The sequence below is a fragment of the Idiotropiscis lumnitzeri genome, chromosome 10 (assembly GCF_059441095.1).
Source record: "Idiotropiscis lumnitzeri isolate Australia: NSW breed Sydney's pygmy pipehorse chromosome 10, RoL_Ilum_1.0, whole genome shotgun sequence".
Lineage (NCBI taxonomy): Eukaryota > Metazoa > Chordata > Actinopteri > Syngnathiformes > Syngnathidae > Idiotropiscis > Idiotropiscis lumnitzeri.
In genome coordinates, this window is record NC_142400.1 from 19,325,360 (window position 1) to 19,346,722 (window position 21,363).

The 21,363-nt window shown below is 42.3% G+C and overlaps 2 protein-coding genes across 3 annotated transcripts in view; one reads left to right on the forward strand and one right to left on the reverse strand.

Annotated features, from left to right (window-relative positions):
* Positions 1 to 17,462, reverse strand: part of LOC148329591 (teashirt homolog 1-like) — a 40,460-nt gene extending 22,998 nt beyond the window's left edge. Inside the window, exons 1-2 of one of the 2 annotated variants that reach the window (XM_088306615.1) lie at positions 17,327 to 17,462; positions 14,827 to 15,375 (exon numbers count right to left, since the gene is read on the reverse strand). In XM_088306615.1, the coding sequence (XP_088162741.1) occupies positions 14,827 to 14,866 (40 nt within the window). In that variant the 5' untranslated portion in view covers positions 14,867 to 15,375; positions 17,327 to 17,462. Of the gene's footprint in view, positions 1 to 14,826; positions 15,376 to 15,569; positions 16,534 to 17,326 lie in introns of those variants that run through there. The other variant, XM_088306613.1, reaches the window with a different exon arrangement.
* LOC148329592 (prostaglandin reductase 3-like) lies at positions 16,320 to 20,127 on the forward strand. Its single transcript, XM_088306616.1, has 2 exons — positions 16,320 to 17,213; positions 19,020 to 20,127. The coding sequence occupies exons 1-2, from the start codon at positions 16,924 to 16,926 to the stop codon at positions 19,948 to 19,950; spliced, it is 1,221 nt and encodes a 406-aa protein (XP_088162742.1). The 5' UTR covers positions 16,320 to 16,923; the 3' UTR covers positions 19,951 to 20,127.
* The last annotated feature ends 1,236 nt before the right edge of the window (positions 20,128 to 21,363 follow it).

Below are 21,363 nucleotides of genomic sequence, written 5' to 3' on the forward strand. Positions count from 1 at the left end.
CTGCATATTTACAGAGACTGAACTGGAAATGAGTAGACATGCACATTTATTTGGATGAGGATTGGCCCCAGTTTTTCAACCTACAACACGCCGTCCAATTTGAAACATAACATACAAACATGATACATTCTAATGTGGACACACATGGTTCTAGAGTCGGCCTCATCGCTGGAATTTATTTTTTTCACCCTTGCTGGAACATTATGTTCGCTGAACATTGATGCTCCCGAAGCGGCCCCGTCTAAAAGCACATGCCGCTCCGTGATGCGGACCGTTCGATAAGACCACCTCCAGGATTCATTGAAGAGGGGTTTATCCGAAATTGACCCCAACCCGCGCCGCGACGCAAACTGCTTCATGAATTGGCTGCAAGTGGTGGTGGATACAAACGTGCATGAGTGGTAACAGCCAGGCATACCCGGCACCAAGTCGCCAGTAAGAAGCTAATTTTGTGGCGCTAACATCGTTGTGACCAAAAGCTAATTGCTGCCCTAATAGCACTGCTATTAATTTTTACACAACCGAAGAACGTCCTGTTGGGGGTGGGAGGTGTAAACATCTATTCCTGGCTATCTCCTCACACTTAACAAAATGTTAGCGTAGGTAAATGTCCGAAATATAACCAGTCTGGGTTTGTGTGCACTTTCTTGCTCTTGTCCGCTTCAGCCTGTGTAAGTGGAGAATCGATGGCCACGGTATTTTTTATTTTATGGAGGTGATCACATGAGCGCTTTGAAGTCAATAAATCCCAACTGTGCAGAACACTTTTATACTTTCACATGTTAAAATGTACAAGAGTAGTATTGTGCATTTGCCGTTTTATACAACAGAACTGACAATTCGACCAATATTACTTTGTCTGCTGAGACGTAGAAGCTGAAATCGGAAAAAAGGGACGTGCCAATTTGACGTAAATCTCATTACAAAAAACTAACTTAAATCACTCCAGAGTCTTTTAGGGGGGAGCATTTTAGTACTGATGTCATTTTATATGGAAACCTAATTGACAACCAACAAATCAAGGGAGCGTTTTGCTTTTGAAGGGTGATTTTGAAAAATTACGGTAAAGCCACTTCATAAGGGACAGTGGATGTAAAAAGTCTCCACACCATTGTTAAAAAAATGCCCAATATACATTATTTTCAAACTTCTCCCACCAGTGATTTCACCTATACGGTGCATTATTAAAGAATTAAAAGCATGAAAAAATTTAAAGAGGGGAAAGTAAAAATAAAGAACTTAATGATTGGACAAGTGTGCACATCATGTTCCAACTGGGGATGTGGCTGTGTTCTAATTCAACAAGTCATATTCAAACTTGTGTAGGACTCACACACTGCCACCATTAAAACTGCCTGTGGTTAACTTCAAATAAAGTTAGTTTGTAGTTTGTAGTCATCTTACAGTACAAGCCACAATCCTCTGAAAACATTTTGCACTGCCTATTTAAAATAATGTCCTGATTTTTTTTAATTGATTAATGGAAAAAAATAATGCACCGATATATTGCTCATCAAAATAATTGTTTGTTGTATACTTGGTTTTAAACTCATGTTGCATTCAACAACTTGTGTGCTAATGTGAAGCCTTCAAAAAATGTGTACACTTCTCCTGACTGCTCCCTCAAAACAATCACATACCTCTAATGCTGTGGAAGTTCTCCGTAAAACATGACTTAAGCTGTGAGATGTAACTACACCCGAACTTTATTTTGAGTTAATCAGAGGAACTTCAAATGGTGGCAGCTGTGTGCTCACTCTCAATTAACACAAGTTCAAATGTTATTGGTCAATTCAGAACACAGCCACAACCCCAGTTACGCATGAGGGTGTGCAGACTTGAGCAAACATATTTTATTTTTAGTTTTAGTTTTCCTCTCAAAATGACTTACAAAAATCTCTCTCTCTCACACACACACACGCACACGCACACTAAAATCTCTGTTGACCAATCTGCGACTGGTAAAACATTAAATGAGATTGGATGTCATGACGGGAAAACTACGGAGGAAGCCATTGCAGTCCAAGAACGCATTGCTATAGGTTGGAAGTTTGAAAAAGAGGACCAAGATATTCCAAAGTGCTAATGGCAAACTATCTGTGAAGAAATGAAAGCAAAGTTACGTTGTTTGGAAGCAACATGACATGCTCTATGTAGAAACAAACAAAAAAATAAAAAATGAAAAAATTCTCCTGACCTTTGTGTACGTTTGAGCCGCAACTACAGGAAACATATTGTTGTAGTTATTGCTGCAAAATAAGGCTCAACGAGTAATTAAATCAAAAGATTCAGGTACTGTACTTTTTTCACTGTGTCCCCTGATGTTTACATATTGTGTTCAATCAGAATATAGAACGTTGTTTTTTTTGTCTATTGTTGTCATTCAGATCAAATTTCAAGACCAATTTTCACAGAAACCCACGTAATTTACAATGTATTCACATTATGTGCTTTCCTTGCAACTATATGAACAGTATGCATGCAAATGTGAAACAAACAGCAACAAAGCAAGCATTTCCAGGATAGTAAACAAAAGGAAGGACATCGAGGTGAGATGCTTTCATGATTCTGGAACTGGCTCGGATGAAGTTAACCCTGGCTAGGACTGACAATGTGGATTGATGAAGGGTGCCAATGAAAGGTGAGCCGGTGATGGATGAGAGGAAGCTGGAAGAGGTGCAAATGCACGCTGCTAAGACATTAACTCAAAATGTTGTACAAAGCTGACCGTGACTGAACTGACATAACTTGCTATTGTCATAGTTAGCTGCAACGGGTGTTCCTGTATGCAAGATGTTTTGCAAGCTAATATTTTCTTTAACTGGCCATCCAGTGCTCGGTTTAATGCCCCTCCAGGCCTCCAACGGAGGCCCAACCAGCCAGGAAAGCAGTAAACTCCTTGTCAAATGACACTTTTGTGGCAAGTATGCAGAATGTCAATGTAAGCGAAGAATGCTATAAGGAGAGTGTAACCAGAAGGCAGCCAATAAAAACGTCTTCAAGCAGACGTGTTGAGTTAACCCCTACAATAAAGTGATGTGATGTGCTGTTGGGAGTAAATTAACAAATTGCTGCTGAAAAGTATACACTAGTTAGCCAAAGTTTAATTATTCTCACTTTGGGGTAGGACTGACGGGCAATTTCTTACATAATCATGAGGTCACACTGTAGTCACTGACTAACAATACACAGGTACACACCATTGTAGTGAATACAGAGTAGAAGAATACATAAGAGCGCCTTTTTTGGGGGGCACCAGGCAAAGTGAACTGGGAGGGTCGAGGTAGTCGGTGGGAAGGAGGGGGGGTGCAGCAAGAGAAAATGAGGAGAGTGAACGGCGGGGGCGGGCTGAGGGTGTAGAGATGAGGGAGGAAGGGAACAAGGGAGAGAGGGAGGGTTGAGTGTTGGAATGAACTCTCTCAGGCTTTGTGGTGCGCGTTTCCCAAGGCCCCCGCCTGGCCCCTTTGATAAATGACACATGTCATTCTGTCAGCTTGTGACACTGCAGCTGGGAGGCCCTGTGATGTATGGCTCTGCTGAAAAAGGAAATCAACTTTTTTCCCCCCCTCTCTCTCCTTATCCCAATGTCTGTCGGCCTCTCTCGTCCCTTCTCCCTCTGCTCTCTCCCTCCTCCCCTCAGCCCGGGCTGAGTGCATGGCCTTTTTATATGAGGATTTAGGTTTCCCCTGGTCGAGTGAGCTCCCACCTCTCTCTTCCTACAGCAATAGAGAGGCATGCACGAAGCCAGGTTGAAGCTAGTTCATTCTCACTGGCACACATGTGCATGAATTGATCTTATCATGCCATGCGAGGCTCAAACTTCAGGAAAGGGGTCAACATTGCATCTGAGTTTTGAACCCAGGATTTATGACTAAAACAGAGGAAGTAAACAAAGTTTCTTTTTCAGAAAAGAGGTGAATAGTAAAGGAGGGCGACAAGTGTTAGGGGGTTCAAAATTCCAGTTAAGCAGGATGACTAGTGTCTCCCACTGGGTCATCTGTCATCCATGTGTTTGACTGGAGGATGAGCGCATGCAGCTTAACTGTACATGCACACACACGCACGCACGCACACACAGTCCCACAGGAACTGGCAATGAACTTTGAAAAGTAAGCAACGCACACACACATGCAAGTATAAACATAAGCACTTGAAAAGCAAGAAGCCTGCGCCATCAATCTTCAAACGGTGAAAACGCTTATGATGTAGCGGTGTTATTTTGTATTGCAAAAGTATCTAGCCAATGAACCACTCCCAAGAGGCCAACCCTCAGCCGACCTCCTGGCGGACAGCCTATCACAGCAACCAACTGGCCCCTCCTCTGCAAGCACCGCCCACGCAATGGGTGGGCTTAAGTATAGTAAAAGCAATCTCTGTCTTTCCTCTTCTTGTGTGTAAACTTTCTGATTCAGTCTCTGATCAGACCCCCCCTTCTGACATGCATACGCGCACACAAACACACACACATTCCCTCTCAATGTGATTGGTGCTGTGTTGATTTAATAGCCAAAAAAGGAAATAAAAAATATGCATGAGTCAGGCATGACAGGGGTACATTTCGCAGTACGATACACACAAGACAACAATTTGGAGATGGACATGTATTGCCAAACAGGATGACTATCATTCACTCTGGCCCATCATCAGAATTGTTTGTGGAGTAGCGATAATTTTAAAAATCTTGTTAAAATAAAAGATAATAAAAGTTTTTTTATTTATACGTCCATCTGTTATGCTTAATCTACAACTTTGTCCTCCTAATTACAGTATACTGAACAAAACTAATTATTTTGTTTGCATATACATGAACACTTAATAAACTACTAACCTAGTCACCATGTAACCATGCATGCAAAATGTTAAGCCGTAAGCAAATAGGTGGCTGGACTTTTTGTGGTTTTCTAGCTGTTGGAATAGCCGATGATGATGAGGGCACAGTACAAAAATAATGTGCCGTACATTCTATACACATACATATAAAGTGAGCTGAGGAGGAGGAAGACACTGAGTCAAAAGAGATAGCAAACAAAACACTACAAGGAATTCACAGACTGTCCGGACTGCAGCCACCTGGAGGTCATGACCTGCTCACGACCCCATCAGATGTCTTCCCTGGCTGGGGTTGGGTTGTGTGCGTGGGGAGTGGCAAAACAAGGCATCATTAGGGCTGAGTGATGAGTGGTGCCGATGTCAGACGACTGCAGGGTAGAGCAATACCAACACTGCATTTATACATGCCAGAAGGCCCTCACAATGCTGTCGACAGCAGTGTGTTAGTGTGTGCGTGCATGTGCTTAGTGGAGAGGGGGTTTCACGACCACTGGTATGCAGCCTATGTTAACAGGCTGCCTCTGTGATCCACGGGATAGTGCCATACACATGAGGCCAACAAACACATTGATGGTCAGTGCCACAAGAAGAAGATTCCTACCATCAATATCCATCTAATCAGCACTGTGGCTTTTTTGTTGCTGTTGAGTAGTTTGATGATGTCTTACAATCACAGCTGGACAAAGAAGAAATGATACCAGTAGATGAAGGAAGTGACTTGGACAGCAAGCGGTTCTTTGTGAGGCCAAAGGCAGCCATGTAGGACCTGAAGGTCAGCTGATAAACAACACATTCACAAGCAAAAGTGCAGAGAATCCGAGAACTTGCTACATTGAGTCTCCCCCATTCCTTCGCTCCCGGTCGTGCACCTCAATTAATCACAGCAATCGTTACACTGTGGTAATACCAAAAACAATCTTGATGATCACAGGCACAAACAAAATTTCAAATTGCTATCATCCATCTCACCTGTCCCTACAGGATGAGGAGTGGGGTTCGAGGTGGATGAATGATCCGCTCATTGGTCTCCCTTTCTGTTTTCTAAAGGCCTAGCTAACACCATGATCGTGAGAAATTAACAGCAAGCAGCCAAATGGGTAAAGACGCCAAGGAGATGGAATCAATGCTAGGCATCTGCGGCAAGAGCTGCTATGTAAAACACTTGCCTTAAGTCAGCCGCATCCGGTTAATATTTAATCCCTCCATCCATCTCCACAAAGAGCATTTCCCTTTTAGCTTTTGCTGCCGTTTACTTTGATTACACACAAGCGTTTAGGGTGAGCGGGGGCAAAGCAAGAATGATAAGAGAGCATGCTTGCTAAGTGATTTGCATGGGGATGGGAATATTTTCAGGTCCGATAATCACTCCGAGCAGGCCATGGCCAGTTTCAGACAGAAGAGAAGATAAAGGCCGAAAGAAAGAAAAAAAAAATCTAAATGCTGAGTTTGGTTTGTGTTGAAGGAGCAGAAAAAAGTAATGCATCATAGTGTAACTCTAAAAACAGCCGGGCTTTCGCTGAGAGGGCTTCTTATTATAAAACATGAGACGCAATTTGAGCGGGAGTAGCAAAATAACAGCAATATTATCTTCTGTGTGGAAAATTGTTTCAAATGAATGAATGTAAATCCAAGACTCACAACATGAACATGCAAATCCATGTGTGTATTTCCAGAGAACCTTCTGTACTGGCGTCGTTTTTGCGCTGCCGTTTTTGCTTTTTGCCTCTACAAAGCGGCTTCATGCTTATTCTGTAATGGAACTGGAAAGTGCATTAATTACAGAACCCAACAGTATGAGCACTTTGCCAAAAGGTCAATATATTTTTTTAAATTCACTAAACATGTGATATGTTCTATAATTAGAAATTTGGAGTTTGACGGAAAGAGATACTCAAACAAACTAAGTTGTATCTGAAACCACTATATAGGGCCAACTATCTTCTATTCACTGCACTTTGATGAAGCATAACATCATAAAACCCTGTACCACAGCAGAAATAAAAGGTTGAAATTGTAGAACGGCATATGGACACTGTAGAACAATGGCGGCCATGTGTTAAACCAACATGGTGGGCAACTGGATTGAGGCGACCAACATCTTAGATACTCTGAAGCTGCAATTCAGAACTATTTAACACGTGTTTAACTGGACTAGCACTATGGAAATGAAGCTCTCGGTATGATGCAGCACAGTTCTAAATCCACTGTAAACTACAGCCATATGAATTGATATATGAATTTCTCTCAGACACGTTCAGTAAAACTCAGCATTAGTAAGTCTGGTAGATTTTTTAAATATATTGTTCTTGTGTTGGATCTCATTAAACTAGACAACCGATACATATTTATTTGCAGGACAATTCATTTTTTCAGTGTAACATTACTAAAATGAAGTGATCGTAATTGCACAAATGTTAATGTTTCAAAGAATAAATTAAACAAAAAATGTGTAAACTATTTATTGAGCACTGACATTTCAACAATACTCAATGCACACACAAGCAGCAGTACGTATTTTACAAACAAAACCAAATGATCAAAATATCACTCAGCATTAACTGCGCTTCAACATGGCCATATAATGACAGTAACAACACAGTGTGGCGTTTGTTATTCAACGATGGATAAAGTTGTTGTTAACACACACAGTTCTTGTCTGTGCATTAATGGGCATAATCTGGCAACGAAGCTTCACTTTAGGTTGCTGCCCTTGTTCCTTGCCATTGATAAGAATCTATTTACGCTAGTGACGATCAGGGTTAGTCATTAATTTCCGGGAAATGTCGGACGCATCTGCTAGCGTCCACTGCACATGCATGAGCGTGACAACACTGGATCGCGCCAGTGAAAAAACACCCCATCATGTATATTTTGTCAAACATTTAGCAATTACCTACCAAATGTTTTTGTTCATTTTCAACCTTTTTGAGCAATTTGACCTGTTTTTTTCCAAATATGAAAATGATTTCCATAACAAAATACGGATAATCTGTAACAGTTGGCAGCTCTGGATAGAGCAAATGATACAGGTCGTAATGTTGTGATGTTTGTCTCATGTCACTCTACGTGCCTGCATCTTTGCATTGATTTGGTTAATAAAAGAAGGAGAGGGCACATGGTCAAAAATGGCCAGTCTCAAACCTACGGAGACAGGCGACGACTTTCATGATCACGAGCATGCTGAGTTATCGATCAGCAAGCGGAGAGGAGTGCGGCTGCAGGGTCACTGACAAGGGTAAAATGTTACTTTTGTCGCACCTATGTCGACAGCTGGACGTGTGGGTGTGTGTGCGTGTGTGTGCGTGCAGGGGTGTATGGGGTGTGTGTGTGTGTGTGTGTGTGTGTGTGTGTGATAGCGTTTGTGCGTGTGGGTGCGTGTGGCATGTCAGAGGAGCTGGGATGAATGGAACTAAATGTGTGTCTGTGTGCATGTGCGTGTGCGTTTGTGAGGGGGGAAGAAAACAGTGGGAGTGGGGGCATTTGGCCTGCAATAATTCTTAATTGACACCTGTCAGGATAATGGCGGCAGCCACAGCTGTTGGGGGAGAATTTGTCCATCGTCTCATTCATCTGTCAGCTCTAATACCCATCCGAAAAGCTGAACCTCCACCCTTTTCCCTTCCTGCCAACCATAGAGCCTGATGTGATGCGTCTGGTGCCCACCTAAACTTGCATTAATTTTAAAAACAAAAAAAAAACAAAGAATAATCAATTTACACCCATATTGTATTTTGGAAAACGTGGAAGAGAGAGAGAGAGCATTGAAAAACAATTAACTCAGTTAAATCAGTTTTATTTACTTCCTGTGGCAGCTGACCTCTGCTCACTTTGCAGCCAAGGTCAGAGGAGGGTCACTGCCGCAAAGCCAAATTCAAATACCATATTAGCATCATGTCTTTGGCGTATCGTTCAACATGTGTATTTTATAGGAAAATAATTGTATACATGGACCAAAGATAGCTTTTAGAACGGTCTTCGATTCAAAATAAAAAAAATTCCCAGATTAATTCCAAGATTTTACTCAAGTATCTGTTACAATACAATATTCATAGAATATACATTGAAAATTGTAGCTAATAAATTAGATTAATTATGTGCTCAATTGTGAAAAAATTTGCAAATCATTTTTTAAAAATTGAAATCATTTGACAGCACTAATCTATAAAAATGTACACACACACACACACACACACTCCGAATGTTTTTGAGTGTCAGAAAGCTAGTGGTGATCTAGCGTGGCGAGGGGTGCGAGTGGAAAAACATGCAGAAGAGTGTAAAAGCCTAGTAATAAAAAAGGAAGTGGGAAGTACAGGGATAAAAGGAGAGATGAGAGGTGCATGAAAGAGGTGGTTGGAGAGAGCGAGCGAGAGTGCGAGTGAGAGTGAGAGTGAGAGAGAGAGAGAGAGGCATTAGATGATGCAGAGGCGGAGGAGCATGCAGGGTTTGGGTGTCCCTGGATAGGACTCTTGTGTAGTGGGCCTATCTTGTTTGTCTTGTTTGTTTGTTGGCATCAAAGCTCTGCCTCTCACTCCCCTCGCTTACTGATGTAATGAGTGGGTAAGCTACATGTTTTTTTTTTTTTTTGCTTGCACTGAGGAATTCAAATACTTATTAGACAAAATATTCTGTAATTGCTCATCTTTTATTGATAGAAGCAACATGTTAAATTTGGCTCTAGCAGTCTTGCGCATAGCCTCTTGAGGGGCCAAGCAGTGATCAAGAGAGCAAATGTACCCTGGCTACGAAAATGCAGTACTTTAGTTAAGAAAATTTTAGATGTCAATTTTTGCTCCTTAAATCTCGCATGACTTCTTCTCTCGAACGATTGCCCGCTTGTCTTCCTCGTGTTTTGAAATAACGTGCCAAAGGAAAACGTTTCGATAAATTTGCCCTTAAATTGCACATTTTCTCTCCTAAAGCAAATTCTAAAAAGTCAGTCTTAACAAAGCACTGATAATGACACGCGTGCAGCATTTATCCTCAGATTCAATGCAATCTTAATTCCACCAAAGCAAAATTTTAAAAAGACATCAGTTTTGCTGCTATTACATTGTAAAATTAACCACAAAAAAATATTCAGGAAGAAATTGTTTATCTATGGAAATCAGGAATAAGGGTGCCTAGTCAGTTCAGTCACAAAAGGCAGCTTTCTATTCGTTTTAGACATGATTTTCTCAGCCTTTTTTTGGATCCCATGACTCGTTGCTGTTTTTTTTTTTTTTTGCGCTGCAAGACAAGCAACAAAGCACATCTGGCCACTTTAATGATATGATTTTGCATTATACTAAGCCACTTCCATTATGACCTCCCACAGAGCCATGCCGCTCCACTTTAACCATTAGGTAGGGAGGTGTGTGTGCATGTGTAAAGTGCAGCAAGGACAACACAACCACCCGTGCTTGTGCCAGAGTGCCCTAAAGGTATGTCTGGTTAAGGACATCCTGAAACAAGGAGGGGTGTGCATTTTATTTCCTTGTGTATGGGAGAACACGATATTTAAAGCTCACTAATAGCTGCTATTAGTCACTAGTAATCAATACCAATGTTGCAGCAGTTTTACAGAACACTCATTTCGAATGCCGCACACTTGCGAGCACAGATGAGATGCACATCAACAGACCAACAGTCCTGGCGACGTGAAACTAAGTTATACGTTGTTTAACCTTTAAATGGCCCGAGTCCCTCATGCAAATTAATCAATTAGTTTATAAGATGGGCCAGGAGGAAAAATGGCTATTGATGAGGCCAATCAATGACACCCGCTAACAGAAACGCTGATCCAACTTGAGCATCGTCGACACACACACACACACATCCCCCCACACACGCACGCACACCCCGACTATGAGGGAATGTCCCGAACATACAAATACAACTTAAGCACGGAAATCAGATGAATTATCGTGGATCAATGGGTTTGTCGCTCCCCTTTTGATTTTGGGGAGTGAACAAATTTGTCGCAGGTGATGAATATGTGGAGCGACTCTCCTGAGGTTGTTTTTGTGCTCTGGTGGGGGAACGAAAAAAAGAGTGTGTGTGTGTGTGTGTGTTCTCTGAAAACAGGTCCTCCTGCAGAGGATGACTAACATGGTGTGGCTACCATTACACCCGTTCAAGTTATTCATTCCAGGAAAACTAACACCAGTCTGTGCGAAGATACACTCTCTCTAACACTGTTACGCTCTTGGAATGGATTAGTTTACACTCTCCATTTCGTAAGCAAACGATTTTTAACTTTGATTTTAGCACACTTAGCTTTTGAGTTGTGGAGTCATGGATACAACCTTACGCGACTTGTAAATTTTGTACGGCCAAAAAAAATAGAAATAAAAACACTTTCCTTTGCTAAAACACACTTTCAAATATAACTGAAAGAAAAAGGCACATTTTCTAAAAGGAACAAGCACAACTACAGATGACACACTCCTCAGGACAGTGGCGTAGACAGAAAAGGGGGTGGGGAGCACATAAATCTGGGCATACTGTTGATTTCAGGGGGAGAATATCGCATAACAGTATCATCAAGTAAGAGCACAAAGGTCGCTGTGTAATCTTAGCTACCCCGAGCATGCAAAATCATTAATCCCTGGGCACAGCGAGCCTCCAGCTGGGAATAAACTGGAGGCCTTCAGCAAGGCAGCGACAGAACTGAATCGCATTGCCGTCTTTTTTTTTTTTTTTACTTTCACACAGACAAAATGTTATGATGTGGTTGTGATTTAATCCCAGGAGCACGACATGCGCAAAAGTGTAAATGTGTCTACGGAATGCCTTTTTAAAAAGGGTTCACAGGAGCCTTATATATCAAAACGGTGAACATGGTCATTAATACAAAAATGAAAACTTCTGCAACAGTTGGTCATGCTACACCCGCTCACTTTTTTTTCCCCAAGGAAAACATCTCATTCCGCTTTTACTTACGAAAATGTAAACAAGAAGAAAGACGATGTGGTTCGCTGAAGCCGCATGAACTTGCTTATTACGAGGTTATAGGAGGGGTGGTGAGGTCTTACTAAAGGTCATTAACGGGCATTGTCTCCTGACGTGATTAGTCAGGTAGCAAAGTCCATTTGTCACCTGCACAGGCAAATTGAGTTGGTGCTGCACTCGGGGCTGTGGGGACTGTATAATATCAGCTTGATTACATCAAGGCAGCTGCGGACTTGACACCTTACTGAATTTGTCAGCATTAATCGTTAGGGCCTGTCACAAATCCATCAGCTGCACAGATAATTAGGGCTCTCTCTAATGAAGCCGATGGGTATAGCAACCTTACCCCCATCGCTCCCTCCTCTGAATGTACACGCGCACACACACACACCGTCTCCCTTTCTCACACACACACACACACACACACACACACCCACCCCCGCACCCCCCCGCACACACCCCCACACACACACGCACAGACACACCCACACACACGCGCATAGTCTCTCTTTCTCTGTTTCACACACTCGCGCGCACCCCCCCACACATGCGCACACACACACCCCCACACACACACACACACCCCCTCTCTTTCTCTCTCTCACACGCGCGCATACACACACACGTAATTACCATCATGAGCTACAGAAATTTAAAAAATTATAATCTGTCCCACCAACTCCACTTCACCCTTTTAAAGCAAGTGTTACCCTTAGTAAAAATCCAGCACCATTTTTTTTAGAAATTGTGTCTTCTCATCAATTAAGTCGTTCAATGATAAAAGTCCGTAAATGCGATAACACACGGAAGTAAGGAAATGAAGAAACGTTTTGTTCAATTGTCTCCAAACTTATTGATATAATTTTTGTTGAAAAATAATTTGCATATTTTTTTTTTTTCAAACAAAAAAAAAAAAACATAGTATCATCATTTTAGTGGCTATACAAAAATGTTGCGGGATTAGAAAAAAATTATCCGCTATTTTAGAATTTAACAAAATTGTTTTGCAGACATTTTGATTAGGGTAAGAAAAATATTAACTGCAAAACAAGGTGAACACTAGAGGAGTCCATAATTTACTCGTTTTTTTACTTGAGTGACATGACTAATGTACGCCATCACAAAAAACTAAGCACAGGTAATAAAATCGTTAAAAAAAAAAAATCAGACTTCAGAACTTTGGAGCACAATTAAGAGTTCTTCCATCGTTATCTAGACACCAATATTTGTTTTAGCTCAGATTATGTCTAAATTTAAACGTTCTCCTTGCTGTAATATGAGGTTGCCGCAGGTCACTATTTGCTCTCGTTGTAGCCTCGGGTTAGTCTGGCGCGTGCGTGTGCGTGTGTGTGTGTGTGTGTGTTGGGCACGCATGAGGGTGTGTGAATATTATGTTAGTAATTTGGTGTGATTTGGATCATGGCGTAGTGATCGGGTGATACTTTGTACGACTGCAGAGTTGACACGAGTATAGAAAACATCCTGTATGCCAAGTTGTGAAGGACCATTACAACCGATGATGACACTCAGTGGACAATGTGATGGATCAATGGGGTGTATGATGTGAGGGGGGGGGGGAGCGTTGGGAATGGAGGGGTCAAAGAGATGTCATGTTTTCATGCAGAGGGCTAATGAGAGTCACTCTGATTCCAACAAGGGTGACCTTTTCCAGAGGGTGTATTTTATTGAAACAACCAAATCTCCAACACGCACACATACACTCAGGAGTGGGGAGGTCTGCCTGAAAATCTAGATCTGAGTCTTTGCTTCACAGTCTGCGTTCAAATTCACATGAACACGGCGTTGCTAGAAAGGCAGACAGAAATAAGTCGACTGTGAGCACCGGTTGCGCGTCGTCTACTCCTCCACATCATCTCATCCTCCTCCTCCTCCTCAACATCACCAGCAGCAGCTCTACGCTTAAAAAGATAAAACCTGCAGAGTTCAAAGTCTTCAGCGGCTGGCCCTCCTCTTCGACCCGATTTGCACCTCATATTTCAAAATCTCTTTAAAATTCTGTAACTGTCTTTTGTTCACTCCAGTTGTTAATGCCTAACTTCAAAGAGTCCGCCTCATTAGCACAGAGGTAGAAACCCCTGTCACTCATTTACATTTGTTTAAAGGCTTCAGGGAGACGAGAGGGGGAAAGGGGGGAGTCCAGATCCAAACCACTAGAAGTCAATGGTGTCAGCCCTCTGCCAACACCTGGGTTTATCAGCTGGCCGCACAGTAAATATTAGACTCCCCTTCAGCACTGGATATCGATTACGATACTGCACTGAGTCTTGAAGAGGATATAAGCTTAATTTTGGATATGAATACAAAAAGAAAACCAACATTTTTTTGTGAGGGAAAATTTGTATCTCTGATGTGACGCGTTTGTTGAAATGCATTTTTACAATTGACCACTGCACTTGCACACCATTCTTTTTTAATTTTACTACGCTCCCTCAAAATCAATTTTCCAGTCGTAATTCTAAACTTTTTCTGATCCTTGCTGTGACAACAGATGTGTTGAGTTTTAAACCTGACAAAGCACGCCTGCTTTTACAGAGGGATTTATTGAAGTTCATCAGGAATGAACAGATCACAGACAGCCATGTGACAGGCGATCAATCACCAGTCAAATCAAGGATGGCAAACCTCTAATAAAATAACGAAAAAAAGAAAAGAAACGTCTCTCGCCATTTTCACACTTTCATTCCCATCCCACTCATCATTACTCACTCTTGAGCCTCAAAAGCTTCCTTTTATCCCCAAAAACGGAAACATTCTGTTCTATGTTTCATCCCTAAAACATCACTGCCAATAGATAACAATCGAAATGGATCAATGTACAGAAACGAGTGTTGTTTCTGCATTTATACACATATACCACAAGTGGAGGTAACATGATAAAATCAATGTAATTCAGGAGTTAAGTCATGAGACTGTAGCATGCAGCACAACCAAAATTACGCAATAATAAATAAATAGACTGCATGAGTGAATATAAAAGAAGTAGCCTGCAGTAATTTGGCTAGAGGGGTGATAAATGGTGGTGGAAAAGGGGCGGCTGTGTTATACCTGCTGATCGGCGCGGCTCTTGCTGCTTTCTCCTCGGCATAGTGACCGTCAGCCTCCACGGTGTTTCTCATGCAGAAATGACAAAAACTCAAGACTGTCACTGTTGAAGAATCATCCCTTTGTGGGTGGGAGAACGTTTTGATCTCGGAGCTGAAAATGTCAGTCTTCTTTTTCACACTGGCAGATATTTTTAGACGTAATAGTTGGATCGGCTCCAGCGACGTGGAGCTCAAAAATTACGAACGGATTGGAGCAGCTCGGGAGACCTTCATGTCCATCAAATATCATCGTCCTTCATTTCCCTCGTGGTCGGGTCGGAAAGGGGAGCAAAAAGCTCGAAACCCAAAGTTTACAGTTCACTTCGGCTTGATTTGAAGAAAAAAAAATCCCCAATCTTCAATGTCTTTGAATGGAGCGATAGTTTGCTGCACTTTTTTCACACGTAGGGGCTAAAACAATAAATAAACAAAACAAATAACTCCGAAGTGAACGCCACGCACACTTCTTGATACGAAAGGAGTTCCTTCAGTTTCTCCCGAAACCAGAACCCTAAAAGAGAGGAAGATAAAAGACACACAGGCATTAGATGGGTTAATGTCAGTTCCGTCACCACTACGCCACCTCAGCCCGCCCGGATCCAGCCTCACTCGTCCGGCGGAGACTTTTCCTCCCTCCCTTTCAACCCACTGTTTCAGCGTGAACAAAACAAACAAATCAACACAACGATCATCTTGCTCTCTTACCTACGCTCTACGAGTGGCGCAAATGATCATCTGGTTGCATCTCCAGGACAGAGTCGCATTTTGGGGGGGGGTGGCTGTTTGATGCGGTGAGAAGGAAAGAATCAATTGAGAAGCGAACAAGACGCATCCAAAGCTTTCGCCAACAACACACCACATCGACATGGACTACTAACACGTTTGTCTCTTAAAAGAACGAAGGGGGCAAACGAGGGAGGGGGCTACTCCGGCGACAGATTCGAGCTTTTTCCCCTCTCCTAAAAAAGTCCAAATTGAAACACGACGGATCGAGAAGCTGTTTCAGACAGTCTCAACTGATAGACAGACGCATCGAGTGGCTTTTCCTGCTACATTTTTACTCCTCCCCTTCTCCACGAGCGTCACCCCTGACAGAGGAGGCTACCTGTCAATCTTTTTAATTGTCTTGTCCCCTTACCCAACCAACTCTCTCTCTCGCCCTCGCCCTCGCTCTCTCTCTCTCGCTCGCTCTCCCTCCCTCTCTCTCCGTTTCTCTCTCGCTCTCCCTCCCTCTGCCCCGCTTTGCTGTAAAAAAGAAACCCGACAATAGCAGCCCACCAGATTCTCATGTAGCCATTAAAAGCACACAAACAAGAACCTTGGGGGAGATTGAAATATTACCACTACGTCCACGTCATACTTATAGAAAATTAAAGTACGACAGCGACAAAGCCTTAGTTGGCAGGTCAGTGAGTAAAATATGTCCCACGATTGACATTAAAACGTGGTTAAAATACTAACTCCCCCATCCGTCCAAAAAAGCGACCATCTGGCTATTCAATTAGCTATCCAAGCAACGGTTACAGGTGTACACTGCGAATGCAACATAGCTCTTTAAACACGTCGCTTGACATATACACGCGGCTTTTTCTCTTAGTTTATTTTAACATTATTCGACTGCTAAATGAGAGCACGCGAGTCAAGCTGTTGTTATTTTCCTGAGGTTGAAACGGAGGTGTGGACAGGAGGTGTAGGGAACCGAGGATTGATTTGTTTCACCTTACTAGGAAGTGAGTGTCGTGTCCGGGAAGAAGAGGAAAGGGGTGGGACTCCAGCGACGCCGACTAGCGTGTGTGGGTCGCTGTTGTGCTTCTCTTCTACGAGGCTTCGGCACAACCAAACGTTTTGTGTTAAATACTCCACGTGCGGACGGATACGCTTTGCGTATGCAAACGAGACTTGCGCTGCGCGGTACGGTCATGTTCGTGGTCGGTTCGAAGCAACATCACGGGCTCGTTTGACCGGGGCTGGGCCTTTATCGTGTAGGCGCGGGGGACGAGCCTCTAGCAGGCTAACGTCCCCTCAAGTTGCCCGTGAACTTTGACACATTACAGCGGCAATGTCCGGTCAGATGTGGGCGAAAAGTGCTCGGAAGGCGTTTTTGTTTTCACTCGTCAGTTCGAGACGAAGAGGCACCGACTCACTTTCTGGACTTCTTCCGGTTCCGAGGCGCCCCATCATCGACATGTCCTACTCGGCGCACTTCATTGATTTTAAAGGATCTTCAATAGCGAGCAGCATGAAAAAGGTGGTCGTAAACAAGCTGAGTTCCAATTTTAGAGAAGCCGCCTCGGTGCAAACTGTTCCCGTTCCGACACCCACAGACGCGGACTTGCTCGTAAGAAATCGGTAAGTTGACGTTTCTGCACGTTTTAAATACAGCCCACAATCGTGTTAGCTCACTATGTGTCTATTATTATGATGTGTTTACAAGTTGTAAATAAAAGCGGGGTTAGCCTTACTTGCCTCGTTTCAGCCATGTCCGCCAGAAGCTGCAATCATCCACATCACAAGATGGCAAAATACGTGAGGAATAAGAGCTGTACTGTAATTCCAAGTTCCGCCCTCTCCAGCATTTGTCTATCAATCCATCTCGGCATCCCCCCCTCTCTCTGTCTCTCTCTCTCTCCCTCCCTCTCTGTCTTCATGTTGGTCGACGTCACCAACCTGCAAACACAAAGTCATGGGGGGCCCACTGGTACCAGCAGATGTGATGATGGAGAAGATGCAGCACTGTCTTCACCTATTCGGAGGAGCAGAATACTGGTCACTGTGCCTCGAGACAATTAAACAAATGCATTTACATACAATCCAGTTACAAAGAGATTGTATTGTATTATATTGTATTAGGAATAAACATAGTTTTAAGTTATTAATCCATCTGAAAGCAATATTTTACCTTTGCTTTTTATTAGATATGCATGCTTGACCTGAGCCTTTATGTTAAATACGCCTTTCACAGTCCGCTTAGGTTTTATATTTTGGCATTTACGGCTCAATAAAATGTAGTTTTGCACCACTCTGTGTGAAGATCACATTATAGCCTACAGGATCAGGATTATTTGCTTGTAAATGAAGACCTTTGACCATCAGGTACTTTGCGGTTGTTGGTCGCGGCAATATCAACAACTCGGATGTTTTAATTTTAGCAGACGGAGTAAAGAGGAGTGAAAAGCACATTATTACTTTTTCCGTGAATGTTAATACACTGGTATCAGTGTTCACAAATATGAATCCAATAATATCATCACAAAAATATTAAGTCTATGGCTTGTATGAAAAGTATGTACAAGATATTAAAAAATATTTACGTATAAATTAAAAGGAAAATAATGGAAGTGCATCGTTTTTAGATTTTTTTATTTATTAAAAAAATACATTTTTGTCAGGATGATTGTCCAGAATTTATGCATTAAATTACATTTTGCAGTCCCAAAATTAACTGATTGCAAAACTGTGATGCCAACTTTTGCTTTTTAAATCAATATGAGGCAGTTAATTTTACTTTGAAATGTAGTGTTTTCATGTGCTGTCTGTTATAAGAAAAATATCAAATTATAGGTGAAGATAAGAACAGGATTCAATCTTTATAATTAAGCTTGTTTTTAAATTTATTAAAATATCAATATAACTGTATATGTAATTTATATGTGTCTTTAACGTCATCACTTTGCTATGTTTTGTTTCATCTGCAGTAATAGTTGTATTTTGTATTTGCAATCAAGTTCTTCATTTACTTTGACCCATCGCTAGTGTACAGATGCATTATATGGACATGGACAATTATGTGACAAAAATGCTGATCTATAAAACAGTAAGGACAGTTTATTTATTCACTTCTTCCACCTCACGTTTATTTCCATCGGGTTGCCGATAATGAAATGAGTCATCTTTCTGTGTGACTACTGTGTATTGTATGGTTTTCAAAGTGCAGCATGTTCTGGGTGTCTGAAGGCAATGAATCTTGATATAATGAATTGTGTTGTTTGATATAAGCATTTCCTGTCAGTAGAGTTTGCTGCACTTTTCAAGAGAAAAAAAAAAGCACATCTTGTCCAGAACAAACCTAGTGGCCATGTATCTCAGGTGGTGTTAACCGTTTCGTCTCTTCGTTCATCCCAAATGTATGTTTGTTTTTTTGCCACTGTCTTTCAGTTTTGTGGGGATCAACGCCTCTGATATTAATTATTCAGCAGGCCGTTACGACCCGGCGGTGCAACCTCCCTTCGACGCTGGTTTTGAGGGTATCGGTGAGGTTGTCGGCCTCGGCCTCAGCGCCAGCTCCCGCTACACTGTCGGGGACACTGTGGCCTACTTCAGCAGCGGCGCCTTTGCAGAGTACACTGTGGTTCCCGCCAAGGAAAGTGTGCCTGTCCCTTCGGCGAAGCCCGAGTTTCTCACCCTGCTGGTCAGCGGCGCTACCGCCTACATCGCCTTGAAGCGCCTGGGTGACCTGGCCAAAGGCGAGACTGTTCTGGTCACAGCAGCTGCGGGAGGAACGGGACAGTTTGCGGTGCAGTTTGCCAAACAGGCCGGCTGTCATGTAATCGGAACCTGCTCATCCAATGAGAAAGCGGCTTTCCTTAAATCTATCGGGTGCGACAGGCCAATTAACTACAAAGCGGAGGATTTGGCCAAGACCCTGAAGACAGAGTACCCAAAAGGCGTTGATGTGGTTTATGAATCAATCGGGGGCAGCACTTTAGAACTGGCAGTTAACTGTTTGGCTAAAAAAGGCCGTCTAATCGTCATTGGCTTCATCTCAGGTTACCAGTCGGCGTCAGGAATCCCAAAGTTCAGTGGGGCAACTTTACCTGTAAAGCTTCTCCAGAAGTCAGCAAGCGTTCGAGGTTTCTTCCTTCCTCACTTCATCGGCGACTACAGGGAAGCGCTTACTCGTATGATGCAGATGTTTGCCATGGGCAAACTTATGTGCAAGGTGGATTATGGGGATTTGGCCCAAGAGGGGAGGTTTGTTGGCCTGGAGTCAGTCTTCCGAGCTGTGGACTACATGTATGCAGGAAAGAACCTCGGCAAGGTTGTGGTCGAAGTGGTACCTCCCTCGAATTCGAGCAGTAAACTGTAAATGTTTTGCTCCAAAGAATTCTTCTTTCACTTTCAAATCATTGCAAATATGGCATGTAATGAGGTCAAATGGAAATGAATGGTGAGTTTGCCAAATTAACCGATCCGCTATGCAGAATGTTTGTGATACATACTCAGCTTTGCAACGACAAATAAAAAAGTGAGGTTTTACAGTTTACCGTGTTTGATTAATTTGAGGAGATTCACTTTCACTTTGCACAATCATCATTTAATATCAGAAAAAAAAATGTATTTAATCTTGCCTAAATGTATACATATCACCCCTATTACAGTTGCAGCTGTAAAATGATCACAGTGTTTAATGTGCATACTCGCTTTGACTCGTTTCAGACCAGATGCCTCACTCTGCTAGCTTTTAGCGCTCTCCAGCACTTCATCTACTATAAATGTTTTATGGACTTCATTGTTTGTCTTTTAGGGGCTTACGTGGATATGTCAAAATTGAATACTGCTCCAGGTGTGCCTGATATTTTATTGCCTGTGTGTAGCTGACAGAAACACGATCTAAACAATCAATCTTTGCCTTCACATGCCCGAAAGCTGCACATAATTAAAAAAATGTGTCCACTTAACTAGCAGTCAGACTTAAAATTGCTGTTTGTACTGCTAAAAGAAAAATGGGGAAAATGTTTTAGTAAGTTACTGTGTCTTACTTTGCCCTTTGACATATATTGTCATTCCTGTGCTTTGTAGCACTAAGCCATTCAAACATTCCTGGGGGTAACTAATTCTGTATAAAAGCTGCATGTTTTCAAATTTAATTAGGTTGCACCTGGAGAGTTTTAAAAAGCCCCCCAAAGTTTTCCAGCCTGAAAAAAAACAACGCTTTAAATAAAAGGAAATAAATCCTGGCAGAGATGGCTGTAGCCTTAATATACGGTGGGCATGTTATTTCCTCATCCAGGTGGCTGCTCACAGTACAACCCAGTGTGATATACTTTACAGGTGTGACACACCATGCACGGTGGGTAACTTCAGCAGATGGGACAGGAAATCACAAACACATCCAGCCAAATTTGCTTCGACTCTTGTGGTAATTTCAAATTAGGAATTGCTATTGCAGTTTCCTGAAGGCCAAAGAGCACTTACGAACAATTATCAATTCAAAGTTGTCCTTTTTTCACTGGGGTAAAGTGTATAATTAAGGTGAACATGAAACGGGGTAAGTTGATCAGAAGCACAAACAGGTGATCATTTAATTATCACAATCACCTCTGTAACACCCCTGTTGCTTCATCTTTATGGAATTAAAAAAAAAAGCAACACAAAAGGTGAGAGGGGAGATGATGCACATGGATGTTTCGATAAATTTAGCATGCTTGACTACTGTTTGCATCTATGTTGCATGGCAATGAGGAGGCCAGGTTTAGCATCTCTTCAATTAACAGGAGAA